Genomic DNA, 27,067 nt, shown 5'->3' with positions numbered 1-27,067 from the left:
CTGGCTCCGTGAGCTCGGCTCTGCTGTGCCGTTACGTGCTGAGAACAGCAGAGGAGAGGAGGAGAACGAGGAAGGGCTTTTCCCCGTGTTTTGAATCACGCTTCGCCTCTGAATTGATTGACTGATCTTCAGTGAGGGGGGGGGGGGGGGGGGGGTGGTTGGATATGAGATTACACCATAAGGGCGCAAGGTCTCGATAAGGGGGAGAGAGAGGGGAGAGGGGAGAGGGGGGACCATGCCATTTGGACATTTGTTTTTTTTAACGTATAATTGCATTCCTTTCCACAGAGGGAGAGAACAGATCAGGAGAAGAGGGAACGCCAGGTTGAGGCTGCTGTGCGGCGGGGGTTGAGGGAGGGGGGGGATAAAAATGCTGCCTTCGCAGGAAGCCTCCAAAATCTACCATGACAACTACATGCGCAACTCTAGGGCTATCGGGGTCCTGTGGGCCATCTTCACCATCTGCTTGGCCATCATCAACGTGGTGGTCTTCAACCAGCCCTACTGGATCGGGGACAGCGTCAGCACCCCGCAAGCTGGCTACTTCGGCTTGTTCCACTACTGCGTGGGCATCGGGAACTCCGACCGGGAGCTCTCATGCCAGGGCAGCTTCTCCGAGTTCGGCTCCATCCCGTCGGGAGCCTTCAAGGCGGCCTCCGTCTTCGTGCTGATGTCCATGGTGCTCATCCTTGGCTGCATCGGCTGCTTCGCCCTCTTCTTCTTCTGCAACACAGCCACGGTCTACAAGACGTGCGCCTGGATGCAGCTGTTATGCGGTAAGGATGGGAGACACTCAGTGTTTTTTCTGTTTGTTAGTTTTTGGCGTGGGAGGGGGGGGGGGGGGGGGGGGGGGCAATTGTATAGGGGTGTCTTACCAACACTTTTTGTTTGGGGGACACCTTGAGGAGAGGAGCTCACTTTCTTGTGTTGGACCACATCTTATCTCCTTGTCAGAAATAGATTAAAGCAAAGTCCCCCAAACATATCTGAAAGTCATGTGAGGCATTCAGGAACATCCTTTGAGAGTTTGGTGACCTGCATGCTATACTGAAAGAGTAACATCTCAGTCATCAGTCACTATTCCGCTGTGTCACCAGACATTTTGTAACATGACAAGGTTCTGAAGCCTTGTCGGAGAAGACCCTGGGTCTTTATTCTGACACTGCCTGTTCTTTTTTATCTGGCTGATTGAAATAACGTGTCAGAGTGTAATTGTAGGGAGTTATGATAATGAAATGCCTTCAGCAGCGTTGCATCAAAGATCACAGCTTTTATTTTGGTTGCCATATCTGCCTACCAGATTAGCCTGCATTATGCATAATCTGCACATGCATTCCAGTAATGTATCCCCACTCAGCGTGTTCATTCATCCGTATGAAACTGGAACAAACTCCATGTAAAGGCTGCATTGTGTATGTAATTGTATTAGGAGGTGCAATAAGTTGCCAGATAGACGCAGCTGAACCGATTAGAGAGGGATATTGGAACAAAGACTCATCAGTGGTTGGGGCAGCAGAATTAAAAAAAAATAAAAAACATTTTTTTGTTTGCTTTAGACGCCTCATCTCCCTCTCTACAGTCATGGAAATGCTATATACATAGATACAAGTTTCAGAATTCCCCCTGGTCTTCACCTACAAAATGTCACTCAAAGAGACACGTAAGTGACTCAAAATTACTACAAAGAAACATAAAAGGACTACAAAGAGAGACAAAACAACTACAAGGAGACGAAAAAGAGACTCAACGAGAGGGGAAAACGCTAAGAGACACAAAATGACCACACAGAGACACAAATGACCGAAAAGAGACTCAAAATTATAACAAAGAAACAATAAATGACTACAAAGAGACACAAAATTACAACAAAGAAACAAACAACTACAAAGAGACACAAAACTACTAAAGAGACAAAACAACCACAAAAAGAGGCAAAACAATGATGAAGACTGTGTCTTGGTCCTATGTAGAAAAGGTGAATGTTTGTGCCCAGGGGCCCATTGTCTCCTAATCCACATGTTTGTATAAACTCAGTTGTGACAGATTGGTATAGTAGCAGTTACCTGTGTGTATGTATTCATACAAAGGCTGGTGGTCTCCCATCACTGAACATTGAAAACAGATTGTTGATTAGTTCAGGTGGAGCCTGAAAGTGTCTCCCGCAAGCCCAGTCGGCATCAAAGAATCCCTCTGGCGGATTCCTAATCACACAAACCGCTAATTAACTAGACGTGATGCGGATGAAACTGGTCTCAAATGTGTTTAAAACGGTGCTGAGTGTCTATGTCAGGTGGGAGATGGTTTTTATGTTAAAGATGAGGTTTGATCTGGCTTTTTGTTGAGTTTTCCCCCCGTGGCCTACTCACAAATCATGGCTCTATTGTTCTCACTGACAGGGCGCACAGTCGTGTGTTGAGGGAGGGTTAATTGTGCATTGGTCTGGAAGGGCTGACATTATCTGGGAGGAGGTATTGATGGCTAGATTATTGCAGGCAGCAGGAGCCTGTGTGGATAGCGGCGGGACCTTTAGAAATCATCGACTTTTTCTTGCACTCCCTGACTCTGTGTGTCCTCAGAGAGAGAGAGGCAAGAAAACAAAGAGACACACGGGCGAATTAAGAAATGAAGAGGGGGAGTGAAAGTTATTTTTATTGCATAACTCAAAAATAAAAGATAGTCGTCGGGTTGGGCACTCCTTGGTTTGTGATGGGAGCGTAGCAAACGTGACACATGGAATTCCAGCAGCTAGTGGCAATAACAATGCTAACTGAGGCTTTACACACTGTTACAGGTAGTTATAAATGTCAAGTGTCCCAAAGCATCAACCAGGCGCATGGGTTAAAAGCACAGAAGACCCGCCTCACCCTAACCCAAGCAAAGTTAGCAGTTAGCATTTATAACCGTGATCGTAAACTGCGGCACAAATATGGCCGACCAAAACTTCTCATATCCCCCGCAGAACAATTAGTAAAATGTTGTTGATGACCCCTTCATACTTTATTTAATTAATGGTGCTTTATTTTAGCATGATTCTAAAATGTCAAAACACCAGAAAATGAGGTAATCACGCCCCGGGCACGTCGGGCGTGTAAGCTCCGCCAGCGGTCATGGTGCTTGGTGGTGCACCTCTGAATTTGTTTAACTGTCGTGACTGTCACAAATATAGCTCACTGATAAAAGCACTATTTACAAATACGGATTATACAAATAAGGCCAATTTGATTTAGAAACAGGTCTTAAAATCTAAATTTGTCCACATATCAATTTTAAAAATAAAACATAACAACACAAATAAGACGATATAAGAAAAACTTCCCAGCAGTTCTGTTGTAAAGAGCAGAAGCAATTAAGTCCAGATGACAGCTTATGATGAGTGGCAGTAACAATATACTGTAGGTTGTGTCCGTATTGTGTTAAATACAACAGTAGAGAGACACAACTTCAACATTAAAAATGTCACAGATAATGATGCATTTGAATACCAACCCCACATGATAAAACACTATATCAAAGAGTGAGAATTACCAGTCTCTACTACTACTACAACCTATTAATGGTAGAACACATCAATGGAAGTTATAGAACTACACCCAGTGCAGATAAATGTTATTGATTGATTAATGATTACATTACGGAGAGTGTATTTCTGCTACATCTGTATGTAAAGGAGGACAGGCCTAGCATCCTTTATTACATAGCAACAATAATCTATGTTTTGAAGCGGTGTAAGCAAATGCAGTAAAAAATAATTTAAATGAATTCTGCAGTAAAAAATGCTGCTTTCCTGACTGCCACAAAGGTCGCATTTGACATTCTCTGGAGGAAGCTGAGATAACATGTAGAATGTATAAATGTACACAATTTCTAAATACACATCTCCCTTCCCTCCCCATCACCTCCTACTAACCTATCCCTTTGTCATCTCCACCGACTCCTTTCTTCTCCACTTCATCGCGCATGTCGTCCCCCCCCCACACACACACACTCTTGTGTTCCGGCTAGTGATTCCCATGGACACATGGAGCATCAGCAGCGGCACCGGAGATGTGAAACCGAGAACACACTTAACAGTGCATTAGTTTTACACTTCTCCTCTGAAAACACAAACATCTTTTTAACAGTCTTCCAAAAAAAACATTTAAAATACACGTGGCTCTTCTCTTGTCCTTGTGTAAATGTAGCACAGGGGCACAACGATCTCACTTAGTAAATGAGAGGCTTCAGTGTTCTAGAAAGCCTCCCTTCACGCTCAGATAATCCAAAAGTAAGGAATCATCCATGAATACTATTTTTCCTGTCTTGTCTTTTTTATCCTTAACTGGCAAGCAAACCATGTCGTGTTTGTGACTTTTCCTAAATGCTGCATGAACTCAGCTGTGTGCTCAGTGATCTATAAAAGAGAAGTCCCATAGGTGGTTTGCTGGGTCAGTGCAAAATAGTTCTCTGAAAAATCCACTGTCTGCTCCAAAGGTGACAGAGAATGCTCAAACTGACAGCTTTATTTCCCCCCAACAACAGCTTCTTTAGGTATTGAGTGATGAGAATTTAAGTACTCTGAGCCCGACAGGTCATCAGAAGTGACAAATTGAAAAAGGCCGTATTGAATCTTTTTATTTGGAATGCGGAGGAGTGACGTAGAGACGCCGTATACGGCTCTGGTAGACACCTGTCAATCACAGTAAGCCCGCCCTAAAGTTTGACTCTAATTGGACCATAATTTACTAAATGAACATCATGCTGTATTGAAGAAGACTTGGAACTAGAGATTGAGACCATAAACTCATGTTTACAATGTTTACTGAGGGAATTAATCAAGAGAGAAGTAGAGTCATTTTCTCATAGACTTCTATACAACCAGAGGAGTCGCCCCCTGATGGACATTAGAGAGAATGAAAGTTTTAAGACACTTCCGTATCGGCTTCTCTCAGCAGAACAGGAGGTTGCTGCCTGGCTGAGTATATATAAAGAGGCGAAGTCTCGCTCCTTCCTGTGTCCATCATTGAACTGTATTTCGGAAAAAATATGTCCAGACGAATATCTTTTTTTAACCTTGTTTTAATTGTGCCATGTGAATGCAATACGCTTCTGTAAGCAAGCGAGTGAATACGCTCTTCTTGTAAGCACAAGCAAACAGACAAAATAAAGGCAACTGAGGCAAACACATTCACCGAATTGACAGTGCATTAGTGGCATAAAGACGTGTGCTACAAATACAAAAAATACAAGGAAATATGAAGTCAGATTTCAATACTCATTTGCCTGCTTTCTCGCCTGCTCTTTAATCGTCTCTGAGAGCAACACAGCTGAACACACACACACACGTTCCACATCGCTGGTCTGAACAGCTCAGTTGGTTAACATGAAAAATAAACCCATTGACCGTTAATTAACCTATAGATGTAAATGAACCTACCGTAATTTAACCTATAGACGTAAATTAACCTGTAGACTTAAATTAATTTAAAGACCGCAAATTAATCTATGGACTGTAAATTAACTGAAACACCGTAAATTATTCTACAGACCGTAAATTAACCTGTAGACTGTCCTTTTTATACAAATGAAAATTCATACCCTCAGAATAATTTGAAGCCAGGGATTTTTAAACAATAATCTGACACGAATGAGATGTCAAGGACTGTGATACAGGTTTAAGTGTAAAGCACATCAGACGAAAATGCTCTAACAACCGAGTCCTTCTCTCTCCAGTCAGGTGGATCTTTGCTGAAGAATTACTTTTAGTGTTTGAGCCGCTCCACACTTCCCGGACCGCTTTGACAAACTCAGCAAAAACCTCAGCTTCAAACAGAATGGAGTGAAGCCCTGAGGCGTACTTGGCTGGGAAGCAGTGAGATTGAGTGCTGCTATGGCTGAAGCACACATTTGGTGTGTTACATTGAGCGGGTACTACAGCCACAGCCACAGCTAACCCTCCTTCAGCTCACACTGGTATTTCTGTGCATTTTTCGTGTGCATCGTATAGATTGCTTGTTTCATGAAGGCATTTTCCCACTGTCCTACAAGCACCTGATCGCAGCAATAAGAATGAGATTTAAAGGCAGGCGCATCGCTTATACCAAAAACATGAATCTCCATCACGAATGTCACCTCACATTGACACTGTTGAGGCGAGCCAAAACCGCCTAAATGGCAAAACATAACGAGTATGGATGAAAGTATTTTCAATATTTTTACGGAAAATATATAAATAATTTAATGATTTAGGAGAAACATGTAGAAGAGGGTAGATGTAGAAGAAAGAAAGTTGATGGATGCTAAAAGGACTAGATCAAATGTCGGTGAAAAAGAAAGGTAATTAAAGAAGTAAAGAAATCAAGCAGATAATAAAGGATTGAAGATATGCATGGTGTGTGTATGTGTATGTGTGTGTGTGTGCCGAGACCCTGCTAATGCAGACCTAATCGTCTATCAGAGGGGAGACTGCCCGTGGTTTCACATCACTGCAGCCCTCTCTGCACACCCATAATTCTCAGTTCTCTCCTTAGATGGTGAGCCTCGATCTATTATTCTCCATGCACTGAAAAAAACCCTCATGGCTGACAGATCGGACCATGAAGGCTTCCTCACTCCTTTTTTACCTCCCAGAGAGTGACAGGAGAAGTGAGGGATGCTGGGGTATGTGCAAGTCATTGTGAAACCGAGTTGGAAATTGTTTGTAACATCCAAAACATGAATCAAATTCAAGCCCTCGCCATGTTGAGAGTCGTGTAGAGGCAATGGTCATGTGTGGCACAACAAGTCATATGTCGTTCAGAAAGTACAATAATTGTTTGGGTGTAATGTAAGTTAAGAGAGTTTATTATGTTTCCTATGTGTTTATGAGGAGGAAGTGTTCATTGTAGTTAAAATTGCGGGTACAGCGTTATTTATCATCTGTTACATGTTAGGCAGTAGATCCAGTGGATCGCCAGTAGGTGTCAGTGTTGTGACATGAGCAGTGTCTGTGACGGAGAGCCACACTGAAGTCTCGCGTGAATACGCGAGAGGATGAGAATCTCTGTACAGGATAGAAGTAGAACGCACTGTGGAGCGACTGTACACCTAAATGTACATTTTTGTATGTTACAGAGCATCTTCATTAAATGTGTAGCAGCAGATTGAGCCTGTGTGACGTCATTCTGTGCACGCTACACATGCGCTTAGCTCTGTATTTGGCATCTTTAATCAAAGTCAATATAAATCCATGTAGAGAGGCGGTCGGGGTGGAAGGTTTGGGTCAGACATGGGATTTTTACCAGGAGACCAGTGTTTGTGTCCTGAGTAAAACAAAAAGTAGGGTACTTATTTTAACTCAAACCATGATCCTTTACTAAACCTAACCTAAGTAGTTTTGTTGCCTAAACCTAAACATTATTAAGAATGCCGATTTAAAATGGCCAAGCAGCACAAGTGGTTAAAACACTAAAACTTTGATTTGAAACATATTTTTGGTTTATAAACCTTGAGATTCAACATATTTGTCCTCGTCTTAGGATAGACCGGATGGTGCGAGAGGGACCTTCGCGCTCGCGCGAGAGGGACCTTCACTCGGAGTGATGTAAAAGTGCTCGTCAAAGTAAAATACGTGCGCGGCTGTTTGATTTGTGCGCGCGCGTGGATCTCATTTGCGCTCTCGGATTTTGACAGTGATTTGCCTTCATAGTACATTTCAGTTCATAAGGAAGTTCCACAGAGTTTGGTTCTGCCTGACACTCTGCATGTAACAAGGGGAAACTGACACGCTGTCCCTGAAACTGATGCTAGAGCGGTACCTAGAGCGTCATAGTTTGATGCAATAGTCTGGGTTTTATTGATGCTTAGGGCCGCTGACCAATTGACTGTATTTTAAAAGTTGGAAGTGAGCATGTGATGCTATTTCACAGTTCCAACACTTCCCAAACAGACTTAGATGTAAAAAATAAGTAGAATTCACCTTTGAATAATAGAGGCTCAAACATGGAACCCTGTGGGACTCCATGTTTTGTAATCTGCTAGTAAACAACGAGTTCTACTGGTCACAGCATTTAAGTTCACATTTTAATCAATAGCTTTTGTAGTGATGGCAATAGTCTGGGTTTTATTCCATGATGGGGAAGTATTTAGACCAGTCTAATACTTTTGATTTATTCTCTGAAAAAAGATGCAGACTCATAACACTTAAAAAAATAAAATACTAAATAAAGCCTCTAAAATGAATCTGAAGACTGTTACCACCTGCAGTGAGAGTCCAAGGTGTTTTCTGCCTGCCAGAAGTGCATTAATAACTTAAATAGTTTGTGAGTTGAAATTATCAGGGGATATGGACAGAGTCTGATGTTATGGTTGTGGCATCAATGAAGTTTTAACAAAAAGAGACAGAAACGTACAAAAGGTATTGGATAAATGGTCAGAGAATCCCCAACAACAGCTTTAAAAATATTAATATCATTGCTAATAACCAACCCTAGTATGTCCTTGGGTGTGAGTTGGTCCTTTAACATGCTGTAACAGACCAAACCTTTCTGAAAATCCAAATACAATGTACAATCATTGACGATTACTTTATGTCAGCCTTTTTTTCCTTTCCTTCTTCAACATAGCTTATCTGTCCCTTATAAAATGATTTTCTCTATTGGATCACTTTGTAAGACTGAGGAAATTGTGGGGATTTATTAGCAGAAATGGAATTCATAACTATGTTTTCATTAGTGTATAATCACTATAATCTCTTGTTGTATTTTCTGTAGCTTAGAATGAGCATTTCATATCTACTGTACATAGGGAGCGGGTCCTCGTCAAAGACTCCGTCTCCATGTTTCTACAGAACAGACAAACCAAACACCGGCTCTATAGAGAGACTTTCACATTTCTATGATACCTGAAGGCCACCATAGTTCTCCGACATGCTTGGGGTGAGCGGAGGGGTATTCAATTAGCTTCAGGAAACCTCACCACTAGATGCCACTAAATCCTACACACTTGCTTTTTAAAATACTCTGTATATTACTTTGTTTGGATATTGTCAAAGTTGCACATTGAATATTCTTTTTATATTATAGTATAGTCATTAAACACAATGTAAGTAATTGGATCGTACTTACAGTACACAATTAGTGTCACAATTATCGATGGAAGCACTTTTTTAATATAGAATAATTCCTACAAGCCAAGATCCCTTCCTCCATTAGCCCTTGCTCTCCCACAATGTTCTCCTTGTTTTCCTGAGAAATCACTGAAGTAGCTCTGGGAATACCCTTTCCCTCTGATGGCAGAGAACAATGTTAACAAAACACATCTCCCCTGAGACGCAAGACCGGGATCACAGCAACGCATCATTTACATAAACACGTGATGTTACTTTCTTTGGTGTTCTCACCCTATTCCATGAATTAATGAATGAGTAATGAGAGAATGAAAGATAGAGAAATAAGGAAAACCTCCACTCCTGCAGCAGGCTGTAGTTATTGGTGTCTAATTAGCCTACATTCAGAGAATTCTGAGAAAACAGTCCTTCAGGAATTCAGCATCACTCTCTCTCTCTTCGCTTTCCATAACTATACTTCTAAGCAGAAACTGGCCTAGTTAGTAATCATTTGTTCATATTAAAGTGAGCTGGGTAGCTAGTAGTAATTGCAAAGGAGACAAACAAAAGAGATAGAAATGCATCTCCCTATTCTCTTGGGTTTCCTGCCCTGCTACAACACGTGTCTCATTTCATAAGCTAGTCTAATGCTACCCACTACAACAGAAAGAACTAGCTGGTGAAAAAAGTTGAATATCTAGCAGCTCATTGAGACCAAAGGAGAGTGGACATTGAAATTAAATGCATCAGGTTGACAAAAAAAATGATGGATGCTAATGTGTAAATACGCGATTGTTTTAACAAGTCAGTCACAAAACTTTATATGTTGATGACATTTTAATGTTGTTTTTCAGCTTGTTCTGCTGCCACCAAGTGGCCAATGATTGTAGCTTTAAGGTGCATATCAACAGATTTAAATTTGGAAAAATAATGCGGCATAATTCATAGGTATCCCACAAAATGTTTCGTATGTTATGCACGCAATCAAAGACTGCAAAGGCCCACACGGCGGGCGGTAGTGGAGGTGGATGGGTCCAACAAACTATGATCTTTCAGCCAGGAGATCGCTGTTCGTTCCCTGTGTGAAACGAAAGGTCAACGTTGATTGATTTGTCACGTAACTTGTCATTTTAACTCAAACAATGACCTTTTCCAAAACTAAGTAAAACTAAGTAGTTTTGTTGTCTAAACCTAACTGTTGTTTCCTGTGAAAACGGAACTTTATTTTGAAAAGACCGTATGCATGTAAAGAGCTGGTTCTGATGATTAAAGCCAAGGTGGAAGTGTCTTACACTTGCCTTCTCTCTACTGACCAGCAGGGGGCGACTCCTCTGGTTGTATAGAAGTCTATGAGAAAATGACTCTACTTCTCTCTTGATTTATTACCTCAGTAAACATTGTAAACATGAGTTTATGGTCTCAATCTCTAGTTTCAAGTCTTCTTCAATACAACATGATGTTCATTTAGTAAATTATGGTCCATTTAGAGTCAAACAGACCATAAAGCAGGGTATGTTTTAGGGCGGGGCTACTGTGATTGACAGGTTGCTACCAGAGCCGAATACAGCGTCTCTATGTCACTCCTGTGTCACTTCCGTTTACTGGTTGCAAAAAGCCAAGATGGCGACGGCCTTAATTCAAGATGCATGGCGACTGCCAAAACGGCGAACCCCAAAAACAGCAGGTAACAAACTAATGGGTGACGTCATTGTGACTACGTCCACTTCGTATATACAGTCTATGGTAACGAGTGGAAATTGAAAGGTGATGCTGGCTTTCCTAGAAAAATCGAGGAGAAACGAGGAAATTTTGTCAAACTGAGATAGATACTTCTCCGCAATGTACTACACTTCACCAGCTCTTACAATTTTCTGTGCCACGCTCATTGACACCCAAGAGTTATTGTGTTGCCTCGTTTGATCTCTCCATAAAGTGATCATTACCGGTTCTGGCTTTCTAATTAGTCCATGATAGAAGTAGAACAACATTCCTTTGCCCAATGGCAGGTGTGAGGAGGCATTTTCTCTCAGCCCAACACATGCTGGGAGATAATTATGTGGAGGGTATACAGTGACACATTGTCAATCAGCAGCTGATGTATTACTATTGATTTTGTGGCTTGTTAGAGCTGTACGCTGGTTTAAAGAGCGAGGCCTAGCAGCAGAATGAGCCCTTCCTATCTACATAGGGAGCAGGTCCTCTTCATGTTGCACTGCCATGTTTCTACAGTAGCCCAGAACGGACTTTCTTGTTTCAACGTTGAAGTGGTAGGTTGAATTTGGTAGCCGCTTAATCCTAAACACAAAGCAACAACGACACATACTTCAGTCAGACGAATAGAAAACAAACTTTATCTAAATGCCGGAATAAAGAGCAGCATCACTATCCGCACACAACAATACTGAAGCAACTGGGAGTCGACTTGCAAATCAGGAGAATTAAATAACACAGCTGATATGAGCTAAGCTAAGATCTTGTTCCTCTGCTCTGATGAACATTCACTGTTCATTTTCCAAAGTGACCTGAGACATTTGTGACACCGATTCTAATCTAGTGTTTGGTCCGAGGCAGATGATGATACATGAGCGAGCCCTTCTGTGTCTTAGACACAGTTCACTGGACCCAGCGAATCCTAACCATACATGAAGACAGTCTATATACAGATCTGATCGCCTATTTTAGGATGCTTGCTACTCGGAGAGCATTTTGTGGGGTTTTTTGACACCGCTGCACGTTTTGTTCTAACCCCCAGAAAATAACAAGGTTAATAATCACATTGATGTTCTGCTCATCTATCAAACAAATGGAAAGCTTTCCATTTGCCATTTGCTTTCCATAGGTTATAATTATACAAATACAGTATGTGTGTGCATGTCTATTGTCAGCTCCGTCCATCAGGCAGCATTGACACATTTTTATCACATTTTTCATTCGGTGTAGCTTTGTGGACATTCATTTGAGGAAAAAATGCACTGCTAATATTTAGTCATTAAGGCTTTGAATAGCGCAAATAGAGAAATGTTCAAATCAGCTGGAAAAATCTACACAACAGCACTGACATCATCTTAGGAAGTCAGCCAAGTAAAGGGCTATACATGAAGAAGAAGTTGCGGTGTGAATGCTGGATGCTGAAAAGCCGCCACGACACCGTAGTCACGATACCAGAGATTTAGTAGTCGATACCAATACTGATGAATTTCCACGATTGTCAATAACCAATTTGATACCATGGTAAAAAAACTTTTCGTTTGCTCACCAAAAGCTACATTTTACAAGAATACATTTGAACACATCCCGATAACATTATAATTTACATTCTCCCAAGAAACATTTTTAACTAGCTCGGATTTGTAACATTATCAGGAGGAAAAAAGGGCCTTGCTCGTAAGCCATCTATACCATAATAACACTACTTTAGGAGCAACAGAAGTCAGATGGCAGCTGGCGGTACCACGGTTTTACATTCTGAGGCTCATGTTACCGCAGTTTCACAAGAGTGTTGGAGAACTACGGTGGCCTTCAGGTAATGTTAAACACACAAGTCCCTCTCTAGAGCCAGTGTTTGGTTTGGCCGTTCTGGGCTACCGTAGAACATGGCAGTGCAACTCCGTGAAGAAGACCATGCTCCCTATGTAGATATGTCTATTTCTGCTAATATATCCCCCCAAATGCTCCACACTGGACCTTTTAAATGTGTAAGAAGACGGTGAAGCAGTAGGAATAGTTGTAAAAGTGGGAAATGGGTTTAATTAGTTTGAACGTCATTGAAAGTTGAATAATAACCTACCGATAATACATGAAAGATGTCGAATATTTTAAGGTTCGTTGGAAAGCCAATGCTAAAACTCAATGCCGCTGATTTCAAAAGTTGAATGATGTATGGAAGATGAGGAACATTGTGAGGTTTGAATGGAGTTTCTTGCTGAACCTATGAATAAGTAGGAGAAGAGTTGACGCTGTTTGCTGTGTTTTAGCTGTTCCTCGGTCTCTCTCTCAGTCATGTGACTCATCTCATCCTCAAAACTAACACACAGATACACACCGGTTGCCCTGTTCAGTGTCTCCGCGTCTGCTCATTGTCTCGTCATCTCAGCAGGGTCTGACAACTGGAAGGCAGATATGTATTTTATCTACTCCGGCCCCCCACACCCCCTCCTTCTCATCGGTCCAGCCAGTAGCCACGGCAACATCGCCCTACTTCCCCTTCCTGCATTCGGATCCCTCCGTCTACTCGCCCCTCGTCGCCTTCTCCTCTCTCCCTCTCTGTTTTTCACCCTCCGTCCTTCATCTATAGGCTCCTTCCTCACTCCTCCCTCACTCTTGCTCTTCTTCTTCCATCTGCTCATTCTTTCCCCTCTGCAGACACATTTTCTTAATTAAAGGTGCAGTGTGTAGGATTTTGGTGGCTGATAGCGGTGAGATTGCCGATTCTCCCTTGTGTCAAGCATGTATGGAGAACCTCGGCGGCCATCGCAAAAAACGTGAAAACCCGAATGTCCCCTATCCAGTGCCGATGTTTTGTTTATCTGTTCTGGGCTTCCATAGTAACATGGCGGCCGGCTCCATGAAGAGAACCTGCTCCAGATAGAAACGAGTCAAAAAAAATCTTAATTTCAGGCAATAATACACTTACTTATAATGTAAATAACATGCTTGTTAATATAACATTCCACTTCTGCCAATAGATGCCCACTTCTGCCCCCTAAATGCTACACACTGTTCTTTTAAATCAACATCAGCAAACCATAATTTGACTGCAGTGACAAAGTCGTTTTTGAAAGGTTAACCGTCAACAAAGAAAATCGTATTAAATAAAAACGTGGTAAATTTAGAAAATGATTACATCTATTTTTTTCCACTTTTGTTTTTTAAAACACACTTTTAAATGTTTGGATCACACGACTTGGAAACAATCGTACGCAGCCACCACTGATATCTAATTCTACAAATAAAATACTTTTCACTACCGAGCCTGTTACCGGTACCGACAACATTATCTTCTCTTCGCCTGTTGCTCCTCTGCTGTGAACAGTCCGCATACGTTATGTGTTTAATGAGCTGGCCTGTGAGCCCCACACTCCTGATTACAGCGCTCCGCTGCAGAATGAATAGAAGGGACACACCAACTAGTGTAGTCTGAACCATGCAGATGGAAAAAAAATAAGCTGTGCAGTTTTTCAAATGTTGATTTAGATATGAATGTTATTATTTTATTTTCAAGATATGCATTGGAATCAACAACAAACTAACAGTGCAAAATAAGACAACAATTGAAAGGGAAAAATAAATACATATACATACATAATAAAATAAAATAAAACAAATATACCTACATAGATACACATCTCGTCATGTCATGGAAATTTCACAATTTGTATTTCAGACACCACTCATCCACTGAATGTAGTAATACACTTGCCTTTAGTTGCTCTGGACCAAAGTGTTGGATAGATGGATTTATGGAGGGATGAAGCAATCGACTAACACTAACCCCCGCCCTCTCGCCCTCCATCATTCTTACAAAACACCCCAAGCTCTACTTTTCATTTATGAGAACACCTCTTGGCTTTATCACCACCACTGGAGATTCCACTAAGATGGTTTAATAACAGTTCCTGAATCAAATAAACGGAAAGTAAAATGTTTCCAAAGCAACTCAAAGCACCCATAGCTAGAAATGATTCACAGAGATTACAACTTTCCCAATATGCATTTTTTTTTAATCAAAGAGATAAAGGTTGATGGATTTCAATCAGAGATAGAATCATAATGACTCCTGCGCATCTTAGCTGGTACAACTCAAGTGAATTCTTGAGTTGGGTCTAGTGAAAGTGGAAATTTTTTCATAGATACAACTGGACATTTTGCTGTCAAATTCAAATCAAAGGACAATTTGCTTACAAACAGTGCCTTATAAAATTGTCCATCACCTCTACCAGCAGTAGAGGAAGAGGAATTACACTATCTTAATTATATATTTTATATGACAAAAGCCAAGTTTATATTCACATGTTTGTATGCACATTTTTAAGTATTGCATTAGAAAAGCTGTATGTAAATTGTTGATGGTGGCGTAGTGGTAGTGCTTCTGCCTACCGACTTTTTAGGGGGTCGACTAGCTCACTAGGCCAAGAGGGTTGTCTGGGAACCGGAGGGTCGGCAATTTGACCCTTGGCTGGGACGTGAGCTGAGTCGTAGTGTCCTTGAGCAAGACACTGTCCCCCTAGCGGCTCCCCGGGTGCCTGTCATGGGCAGCCCATTGCTCCCTGGTAGAGGGATGGGTCAAATGCAGAGAAAAATGTCCCCCTCAACGGGATAAATATAGTGTAATAAATAAAGTAAACAGCACAATTTGATAAAACATTTCTAATGCTCACTTGAGGTGATTTTTGCCTTTGTTGAAAACGAGTTGGGATTTAAATGGGATCTGACGCCCAACTAAATCTAATTCCTGAAGACCTTGCTCCATTTTTCTATCGTACATGAGATAGATTTAATCTTTGCAATATTTAAAAAAATTTGCAAAATTTGCTTAACAATTAAAAGAAACAAACACAGGACTTTCACTTAGAAGCCTGCTGTTACTTCACTCTTGTTACGCAACTTTAATAAAGCATGCTAACGGTGGACATGGTTTACTTACAGCAGTTACGTTGTTGTGTTATTATTAGAATACAAACCATAAACTTTTTTCTAAACCTAAGCAATCGTTTCACAAATTTAACTGACGTGTCATTGTGCGTTGCTGCAAGCGTTATATGAGGCTGATATCAAACATATTAATGAAAAGTATTTTTAGTTCAGAAACGTCGACATTCAACGAAATTATTTTGTATATATTGATGCACCAGTAAGTCTCTTTTTAATGCAATTATGCACACTGTAAAAACCCAATCACAAGCCCCATTATGTGCACACATGGCAGAGAAATCAAGTTTCTTGAGCACAAATGAAATCTGTAATAAATGTTGTTTCTTTAATTATATATCTACTTAAGGATTTTTAAACATGAATATCTCAGTTTCAAATTGAGTGACGCACTGAAAGAAATACTGGTAAAGAAAACACAAGACCATAGTGGATTTTGTTGATACAGCAGGGTCCACTTCTTCTAAGGACGTGACATGTGGTGTATCCTTGGGAGGACTAGAGGCTACTGGACTGACAATGCAAACTGTCCCTGAAATAAGACTCAGCTAACATTAGTGGTGTTAATCAATACCAATATTTTTTAAATGTCATGTACACCCTCTCCACCTCTCTGATGAGGCTAAACATTAACGTTGATGCGTTCATGGTTTACTGACTTAAAACGTGATGCACAGAGAATATATTTTGAGAACAAAATAGTTAAGTCTGTTTGTGCTGATTGATCATTTGTGTGGAAGAGTTTCATAATGACCTGAAGGATATCCCAGTCATTTAGATGAGATAATAAAGATTATGCTTAGCTTTTACTGAGGCCTATGATGGTGCATTAGAGCCATTGTAGATTAAAAAAGAAATCAAAGTACAGAGCCACGAGAGGGGGGTAATACTCCGAGAAAAATAACTCTGAGATTAAAGTCGTAAATTTATGAAAAAAGTTGAATATTCGTAATAATACTCCTATCCCTCGGCTCCATAATTATGTTTTTTTTACCTACAATGGCCATAATATGCCGTTGGAGAGGCAATCGTATTCAGTATATTATTACTGCAGAGTGAAAGGCTAAAAATAAACCCCACAGTGTGCAAGGAGAAGGTTGAGTGGCTGGAAGAGAAGGTACCAAGGATTATGTCTGTGGTGATCTAGAATGCCAGGCCACACACACACACACACACACACACACACACACACACAGCGTTTCTTTCTCACACGAGTGAACTCATTTGCAGACAATCCAAAATTCATTCTTTCTAGCATGCATGAGCACATATACACATACACACACACACACACACACACACACACACACACACACACAGATGCAGGGAGAAGGGAAGGGTTAGCTGCAAGATGGTGTAACCGATTTAAATGAGGCTCGATGAATTATTAAGAGTGAGTCTTGTTCACTTCTGACAGCCGGGCAGGACTAAATGAAAACCACCGGGAGCACACAAACTCTTCACACCACATTAAAGCTGTTGAGGATGCTCCCAAAGCACACTGCAGGAAACTGGATTTCATGTTTTCAGGGTGCCCATAAACACAGAGGCAACATTTCAAACGTGTAATATGTCTGTTGGCATCATAAAGACAAGTTCGGGAGCTTGAAAGACTTACACAAACCTCACATAAATCAGTGCTGCAAGGAGTTTTGGAAATCTGAACCAAACAGCAATAACAGAAAACATGCACTCACCTGTGTGACTGCTCTGTTTTTCTTTAGAGTCTTTAACCATTGTGTCTTTTTTATCTTCATAATATTAATAAGCATCTCTCAAGGACTTATAAGGGCCCTATTACCTAATTACAAAGACCTTAATATAAACCCTTATTTTATAGTATACAGTGGAGACAGGAAACATGAGAAAGAGGGATGACATGCAGCAAAGCTCCACAGACAAATTCAAACCAGGAATGTTGCAGTTATGGCCCAGACCACCATGTGACCAGCTCTTGACCTCTTTGACTCTCTCAGTCGTCTTTTTGTTTTATTTCTCTTAAAATATGAACATGAGTGCTTTAAGAGAGTTTATATCATCACCACAGGACATTCTAAGTTCTGATTCACAGGTGTCTTAAGTAAAGCTGTGAATTAAAAACATGTTTTCAATGCATGAGTTAATGTCATGAACCAATCAACACACCTTCAATGTCAATCTGACAACTCTGACCATTTGTTTTTATTGGCTCACTTGCACGACATATAATAGTAGTAGATCTTCAAATGCTTAAAAAAATTAATTTGATCCGGATTATGCAAACCTACCAGATATTAAGCTTCAATTAATGGTAGCAACATGCTGATGTGATGATTCAGCATTCTTACCGTGCTGTGTCTTTAACACGTTGCCTTGAAGCATGTGATAAATAGAATAGATGGTGTCCGTTTCTAACTTGTCAGTGCATTGGGAATCATTTGTATATTTACTGTATTCCATAGTCTATGAAGTGCCATAGTCCCTCTCAGAGACTGTAGGGATTTCCTGTAAGCAGCTGAGACCTACGGTCCCGTATGTCCCTACGCACACTGAGCCTGTGGTCTACGGCTCTCAACGGTAGCGGTGGTCTTGTAAATGAGGCCTTCGGGGACCCATCTGTTAGGGCCAGCCTGGTCTCAGCTGGACCCTCTACACATCAGGGGACTACTCTGGCCTTATGGGAGCATGCACACACTCACACAGTCTTTCCACAGAAGAACAGGATAAAAAAAAAATGTATACACAGACAAACAAACAAAGGCCCTCTGAACCTGTATAATACAGAAGAAGAGGAAATACGTCAGTATCAGAGGGAACCAACATTAGGAACATTAGGAAACAATTTGTACTGCGTGAGAAAATGTCTGCTTCTTTGTTAAAAGGTAGAAGCTACAAGTCTGTGGATTTCATTATGGAAAGCACTTTTTTAAAATTGCAATACAAATTAAAGCTGCAAGCAGCGATGAACGGGCCCTCGCATCTTTGCGTACGTCGAGTGTACTTGCGAGACCTCAGCTTACGCGGCCAAGAATGTCTGCGACCATCAGATAACGCGACCACGAGTTAGACCTTTTTTTCCTGCTTGGAGTATTTGACCCTGGAAATTGTGCTTTGCAAATAGTCCACCACTTCCTGCAACCACTGTGTGGCGCTAAACAACATGCGTCAACATAATTTATGTTGCTCTATATCAAGTGTAGACAACATCATGTAACTTTCATGTGAATCGGATATCGTTTGTCAAATAACGCTGATTTCCTTTCGCCATTAGGTGGCGCTTTGACTTAGATGGAAAGTTGGCTTGTAGACATCCTCAAGCCATGACTGTTATGAAGCATGGCAAGTTTGGGACAGATTTGAACAAGTCCAGTGGAGATACATCAGCTTGCTGTTTCATGGGGAGTCACGTAAAATGGCCGCCACGCCACGGCTACACCATTCAATCAAACATAAAGCTTTTGATAACTTTTAATCACAAAGGTCTTTAGATTTTAGTGGATCTGAAAAACTCCCTAGGAGGAGTTTGTTAAAGTATAGCACCTAGAAATGGTCAAAAATGAATGGAAAATGCACACAAAGATCAGACCAGACTTCCAGTATGGTTTACAGCATAGTCTCAAGAGACTTTTTTTAAATCTACATGTGGTACATGTGCCTACTAAATTGCATACATGGGGCTGGGGCTGGGGCTGCTTTGTTGAAAATTTGCAGGGGGCACTATCGAGGCAATTTATAACGGCCAAGCCAAAGATCCACATGAAATCTGTATTTGCATCACCTATGACATATGTACAAAGTTCCATGAGTTGAGTATCCCAAGTTACAAATAAATCTATCCAAATGAGCATTCCCGATTCTCTCGTACAGTCAAACGTCCGTCTCCTGAATCAAATAAATCATCTAAGCAACAAGTCCATACACTACATGATGATCTAGCAATAGCTTGTCTTAACAACTGGTTTCAAATGCACAGCTAACAGTATGAAAGCACAGCTAACAGTATGAAAGCAAAGCTAACGATTAGTATGCTAATGCTAACGGCTAATCGCGATTAGCAACACAACTTGTTTTACACTGTAACATTTAGTCACAGTCCAACGTCCGTCTCCTGAATCAAATAAATCATCTAAGCAACAAGTCCATACACTACTTCATGGTGATCTAGCAATAGCTTAAGCCCCTAGGTCCCCCATTTGGACGCAAGTGTACATAAAACGTACAGAGTTTAGTGTACAAAGTGACTGCCAAAGAACCCACGAAGAACGAATATAATGATGTTATAGTTCTGGAAAAACCTCAGAAACTTGGGAACAACATGAACCAAGCCACAACTCCCATCAGCCAAGCAAACAAATAACAAAATATCATAAATCATAACTCAATATCACTGGGCCTGACCAGAGAAAACAGCTGCTACTGACCGTTAGCTACGTGCTAGCTACAAAAATGCTGCATGAAAAAGCATGTCCGCTTGACGCAGATTACGGAGATATCCTCCATTTCTCTCCCCGGTAAACCATCGCAGAGATATTCAGCATCAAGCACAAAAAAGTCACACAGCTTTATCGAATATTGTACTCACTTTTGGTCAAATCACAGCGAAAAAAATAAATATTTCTGTACTTCCACGTCTCTGTATGTCCAGCTGCATGTGCTCCGTGTGAATCCGTTCGATTCGTGTCTCTCTGACACTGCTCGGCTTCTTGGGACGGATGTAGTCTCAGCAAATTGGATTTCAGATCTGACATCAGATGGGACGTTTTTGATTCTGATTGGCTATTAGTGCTGTCAATCATCTAACTTTCAATGGCGAAAATCGGAGAAAAGGAGGGCTGAGCTGCAGCCCTGAACAGAGAGAGAGGGCTGGATCTGAAAAAAGTTGAATGAACACAGAGACTTAGAAAGGGCTTAGAAAGGGCTTAGGGCCTTCAAATAAAGCCCAAACTGCTCTATGTAGATGTAGTGAACACCATTAGTGATATATACAAGTGAAATATATAGTTTGGTACATCATAAAGTTAAAATAACACACATTGTGCAACATGTTTAAATATTGGAATCCTCGCCTGAAATTTCCGTACTGTATCCTCTCTAGCTTATGAATGCTTCACTTTATCTAAGTGAAAATGTGAATAGAGACATATAGTTCTATGATCTGGGACAGCTTGAAAGCTTGGATCTACATGATTTCTAAAAAAAAATCCTGAAATTGCTTTTTTTTTCAGGCGAAAGTTAGAATTTTCAATTTGTGCTGTGTGCCATCTTAATTTACTCTTAACCAGTAACATATCTACTGATATTTACACATATAAACACATCTCACAAGTGTTAGGGTTATTTTATTACCAAACATATTAAAATAGCCCTTACAGTTGCAACACTACACTCATTGTAGTATGGGTATGCTATTTTCGAGCTGAGGCCTAAAAATAGGCTGGGGCTTAAAATAACAACTGGTTTCAAATGCACAGCTAACAGTATAAAAGCACAGCTAACAGTATGAAAGCAAAGCTAATCGCGATTAGTAACACAACTTGTTTTACACTATAACATTTAGTCACAGTATAGAAAACAATTCACAAACTCGTATTTACCTCTTGTACATCACAACAGTCCAAACCATAGGATAACTGGTCGTCAGCCATTAAGTTATGAACATTATTGCACTCTCACAATAGTCACTATTCACTTGATGGTGATAATTCGCTTCTCCATTTCTCCAACACACGCTGTTAGTTTCAGGACAAGCCAATTAAACAAAGTCAAAACAAAGATTGACATATCATACTGCTACACAAGTTAGGCTGTTAGGGAGAACACACGTTCTGAATCATGTACTTATCAAACAAACTATGCTCATTTGCATGAACTGCAACTTTTGAACTGTAAAGCTTATGAGTCTCTTATTGAAATACATTTTATCCACCCATATCTATTTTTACCCATACTTGTACAGTTTTAACTTGGTTTTAGAAAACTATTTATATCCTGATGTCTGAATTAATTTTTAACAAGGGCTACACCAATATTCTACTAGTTCCTGAATCCACTATGTGGCGCTAGAGAACACATGCAAACATGCCTTATGTTGCTCTACATCAAGTGCTCTTTTAGGGTCTATATCAAGTGAGACAACATCATGTAAATTACATGTGAATCGGATATTGTTTGTTAAATAACGCAGATTTCCTTTCGCCATGAGGTGGCGCTTTGACTTATATGGAAAATTGGCTTGTAGACATCCTCAGGCCATAACTAGTATCAAGCATGGCAAGTTTGGGACAGATTTGAACAAGTCCAGTGGAGATACATCAGCTTGCTGTTTCATGGGGAGTCACGTAAAATGGCCGCCACGCCACGGCTACACCATTCAATCAAACGTAAAGAATTTGATAACTTTTAATCACAAAGGTCTTTAGATAGTACTGACCAAATTTGAATTGGATCCGCAAAATTCCCTAGGAGGAGTTTGTTAAAGTATAGCGCCTAGAAATGGTCAAAAATGAATGGAAAATTCAAACAAAAATCAAAATAGCAGACTTCCAGTATAATTTAGAGCATAGTCTCAAGAGACTTTTTTTAAGTCTCAATGTGATACATCTGTCTACTAAATTTCATACATCTAGGTGAAATGTACCGCTGGGGCTGCTCTTTTGAATATTGGTAGGGGGCGCTGTCAAGGCAATTTTTAAAAGAAAAGGCAAAACCCCATATTAGTTATTTATGTTTATCACCTTTGACACATGTGCAAAATTCCATGACTATTTGTTCATCCTAAGCCACAGAAAACTGAGCTTCCATTTCACGGTGAATAATGCGTTGCCATGGCAACAAATTTTAACGAAAACTCACAAAATTCATGATGAAGTATCATCAATGTCTCAAGGCTTTCCTCAGAAAATGTGAGGTCCATCAGATCAACTGGCTAGGAGGAGTACATCAAAGTATAAAACGTGTCATTTCCTTTTGCCAGTAGGTGGCGCTATGACTTTGAGAACATTTTGGCATGGAAATGTGCTCAAGCCTGAAATAGCATTATGCATAACAAATTTTGGGCAGATTGGACAATGTACCTCTGAGTTACAACAACTCCCTCTTTCATAGCGAATGGCACAAAATGTGAGCGAAGTGGGCGCACGCCATGTCAAGGTCGTTCAATGAAAACTCACCATTTTGATACATTTTCATCACAAAGGTCTTTAAATTGTCCTGACCAAATTTGATGTTGATCGCATAAACTCTGTAGGAGGAGTTTGTCAAAATACAAGCCTGAAAACGTAGTTTAATGGGAGTCGCATAAAATGAACGCCACGCCACAGCTACGCCATTCCATCAAACATAAAGCTTTTGATAACTTTTAATCACAAAGGTCTTTGGATTGTACTGTCCAAATGTGAAGTGGCTCTGACAAAGTCCCTAGGAGGAGTTCGTTAAAGTATAGCAACTAGAAATCGAGGGAAAATTCACATAAAAATCAATATGGACGACTTTTGGTTGATTTTAGAGCATGGTCCCAAGAGACTTTTTTGTAAGTCTCCATAGGATACATGTGCCAACCAAATTTCATACATGTAGGTTAAACGAGGCGCTGGGGCTGCTTTGTTGAAAATCTGCAGGGGGCGCTATCGAGACAATTTAGAATGACCAAGCCAAAAATCCACATGAGATCTTTAATTTCATCACCTACGACATATGTACAAAGTTTCATGAGTTTTTGAGTATCCCAAATCACAGAAAAATCAGCTTGCTTTTTCATGGCGAACAAAGCGTTGCCACGGCAACAGAGTTATACGAAACCTCACAATATTCATGATGAACTATCATCAATGTCTAAAGGCTTTCTTTCTAGAATGTGAGGTTGATCTGGTGAAATGGCTAGGCGGAGTACATCAAAGTGTAAAACTTGTCATTTCCCTTTGCCAGTAGGTGGCGCTATGATTATGTGAAAATTGAGGCATGGAAATGTTTTTAGGCCTGGACTAGCATCCTGCATAAGAAATTTTGGGCAGATTTGACAATGTACCTTGGAGTTACAACAACTTCAATTTTCATGAAAAATTGACCAAAATGGATGCCACGCCACGTCAAGGTTGTTGCATGAAAACTCATGATTTTGATAACTTTTCATTATAAAAGTCTTAAGATCGTGCTGACCAAATTTGAAGCCGATCGCATAAATACTGTAGGAGGAGTTTGTGAAAATACAAAGCCTGAAAACGGGAAAAATGGCCAAAAAGAGCTAACTACTGTAGCGTCCCCTTGTGGCTGAAGGAAATGAAAATGTGAGGGTACGTTACAGATTGCTATGTGGACATTTGCCTCAAATTTTGTGATGATAGGCACAATGGTTTTAAAGTGAGGTTGATTGATGTACAGAGCCACGCCCCTGATAAGTTTATTGGCCCATAACTTGATAACGCGATAAGTTATCAAAAAACGTTTGGGGGTGGGGTTTGATGAAATTGAATGAATAATGATCAACAACAAATTTGGTAGCAATCTGACACAGCGTTTAGGAGCAGTTTGCAAAAATGTGTTTTTCACAAAAATGAAAATGGTGGAAATCTGAATGGGCGGAGCTAAAAAATTTGAGTGTAATGATTATAGAGCAGATGGAGCTGAATATGTGTGTCAAAGTTCATGTTAATCAGACATGTTGGGTGAAGGCCGTGGCCTGTGAAACTGTAAGGGGCGCTAGTGAGCCATTTTGTCATACATAAGCATGTGACCCATAAAATCTCAAATTTCCACGCAGTCCTCATCCGCCTGCAAATTTGGGGAGTTTTTGAGTATGATAAAGCCCTGAAAAATGCGATTTTAGAGGAGAAATAATAATAATAATAACATTTCCTTTTGCCAGTAGGTGGCACTATGAGTTATTGAACATTTGTCAATTGAAATGTGCTAAGGGTTGAAGTAGCATCATGCATAAGAAATTTCGTGCAGATTGAATAATGTACCTTGGAGTTATAACAACTTCTTTCTTCCCGGCCAATGAGGCAAAATGGCCGCCCCGCCACGTCAAGGTTCTTTAATGAAAACTCTAGCTTTTGATAACTTTATATCACAAAGGTCTTAAGAGCATCCCGACCAAATTTGAAGTCGATCGCATGAATTCTCTAGGAGGAGTTTGTTCAAATACAAAGGCTGAAAACGTGAAAAATCACAAAAAAACTGAAATTGAGTGAATTACTGTAGCGCCCCCTATTTGTTGAATGAACTGAAAATTACAAGGGATGTTCCACCATGCAATGTGCACATATACTGCAAATTTGGTGATTTTAGGATACACGGTTGAGAAGTTATGTGTATTGATAAACAAGCCACGCCCCAAGAAGTTCATTGGTCCGTATCTTCTAAACGCTATAAGATATCAGCAATCTTTTGATAACTTTTTGTGATGGAGATCTAAAAAATATCCAAAGCAAATTTGGTAGCAATCGGACAAAGCGTCTATGAGCAGTTATGAAAAATGAGTTTTTCACAAAATTCAAGATGGCGGAAAATTTTTCCAGGCGGAGATTAGGGGTCTGAGAGGCTTTTTTGTAGAGCTAGTGGATCTGGACATGTGTGTCGAATTTCGAGTAAATCGGACATACTGGCCGAGGGGCGTCGCCGGTACAACTTTGAGGGGGCGCTAGAGAGCCATTTTCTTTCACACAAATATACAACCTATATCATACCCCAACTTTCACCAGACCTGACAAGACTGCAAAATTTGGTGAGTTTTCATGCATGGCAAGTACCCCAAATATGCTCCCAAACGATAAAAATAAAAATCATAATAATAATTAAAGCTGCAAGCAGCATTGATCGGGCCCTCGCAACTTCACGCACGTCGAGGGTACTGGCAGGACTCTGGTTGACGCAGCCATGCATTTCTGTAACCGTCATACACTGTGTGCACGAGTTAGATGATTTTTCCTGCGTCGACAAGCAGCGTAGCAAGATCATGTTGCCAGGTCTTAAGCCTCAAATGTTTTTAAGTGTACCCCCAAGACAATCATAGATGTAAGCCTGTTTATATCATTAAGAAAATGAATGTGCGTGAATGCGCTTCAATGTTTGAAACATAACAAACTGTCAGTTTACTGGGATGGGGTTCAACTCCCTGCAGTGTCCTGCTGATTGTATTTGGTCTTACATGAAAGTTAACAGAACAGCAGTGTCATTTCCTTTTACTTGAACACTTCAATTTAACACTGTTTTCATTTTAAGCTCTTCTGTAACTTTAGATTGTAGTGTGAAGCATTCATTATAACATTTAACCTGATTCTCATGGAGAAGCTCTGGACAGATCATTTATACTAATGCCCACTGACATGGTTTGGGAACCACTGTTGTCTAACTTTTGCTCTCCAAGCATCTTAGTTTGCACATATTTAGATCAGAGAAGTCTTTATCTCATGGTGTGACCACAAACCCTTTAATTAAGTTCAGTGTTTGGGCCGCTGTAATTATAGAATCCTGCTTACGTCCGTGGTTGCCAGTAGGTGGCGCTATGACTATGAGTTAATATTGGCATGCAGATGTCCTAAAATCATGACAATAATCAAGCATGTCAACTTTGGGACAGTTTTGACAAAGTACAGTTGAGTTACAACAGCTTGATGGATGATGGCGAACCATGTAAAATGGCCGCTACACCAAGTCCATATTTGATGAATTCTAAAGCTTTTAGTAACTTTTAATCGTTAAGGTCTTTAGATTGTTCTGACCAAATTCTAAGTTGATCGGATTAATTCCCTAGGAGGAGTTCGTAGTACAGCACATGGAAATGGAAAAAAAACGGAGAAATTCATACAAAATTCAAAATGGCTGACTTCCGGTTGGGTTTAGAGCATGGACCCCTAAGACTTTTTGTTAAGTCTACATGTGATACATCTGCTTACCAAATTTTATACAGCTAGGTGAAACATACTGCGAGGGCTGCATTGTCAAAAAATTGTAGGGGGCGCTATCGAGCCAACTTGCCACTCTGAAGCATTAAAATCAAATCAGATAACTACATTCAGGATTTTAAATGTGTTTGACAAGTTTGGTTACGTTTTGAGCATTTTTAGCCCCTCAAAAACACTTTTGTTTTTCGTGGCGAAGAATGCGTCGCCACGGCAATGGCCTTTCACGAAACAACAACCTTTGAGTAACTTTTCATCACAAAGATCTTTAGATTGTACTGACCAAATTTGAAGTTGATTTGATTAATTCCCTAGGAGGAGTTCGTTAAAGTAGAGCGCCTGGAAATTGAAAAAACGACACTAGAAATTCATACAAAATTCAAAATGGCTGACTTTCGGTTGGGTTTAGGGCATTGCCCCAAGAGACTTTTATTTAAGTCCACATGTGATACATATTCCTACCAAATTTCATACATCTAGG

The 27,067-nt window shown here is 40.4% G+C and overlaps 1 protein-coding gene across 2 annotated transcripts in view; it reads left to right on the top strand.

The window, feature by feature from the left end:
- Positions 1–250: 250 nt before the first annotated feature.
- Positions 251–27,067, top strand: part of lhfpl4a (LHFPL tetraspan subfamily member 4a) — a 49,723-nt gene continuing 22,906 nt past the window's right edge. For both annotated transcript variants that reach the window (XM_068712673.1, XM_068712672.1), the window contains exon 1: positions 251–776. In XM_068712673.1, the coding sequence (XP_068568774.1) occupies positions 371–776 (406 nt within the window). In that variant the 5' untranslated portion in view covers positions 251–370. The remainder of the gene's footprint in view (positions 777–27,067) is intronic.

Source organism: Cebidichthys violaceus, unplaced genomic scaffold (genome assembly GCF_023349555.1).
Source record: "Cebidichthys violaceus isolate CVI_PGR_0920_01 unplaced genomic scaffold, fCebVio1.0.p SCAF_17, whole genome shotgun sequence".
Taxonomy (NCBI): Eukaryota; Metazoa; Chordata; class Actinopteri; order Perciformes; family Stichaeidae; genus Cebidichthys; species Cebidichthys violaceus.
Note: the sequence above shows the minus strand (reverse complement) of the source record. Positions and strands in the feature narration are given on the sequence as shown.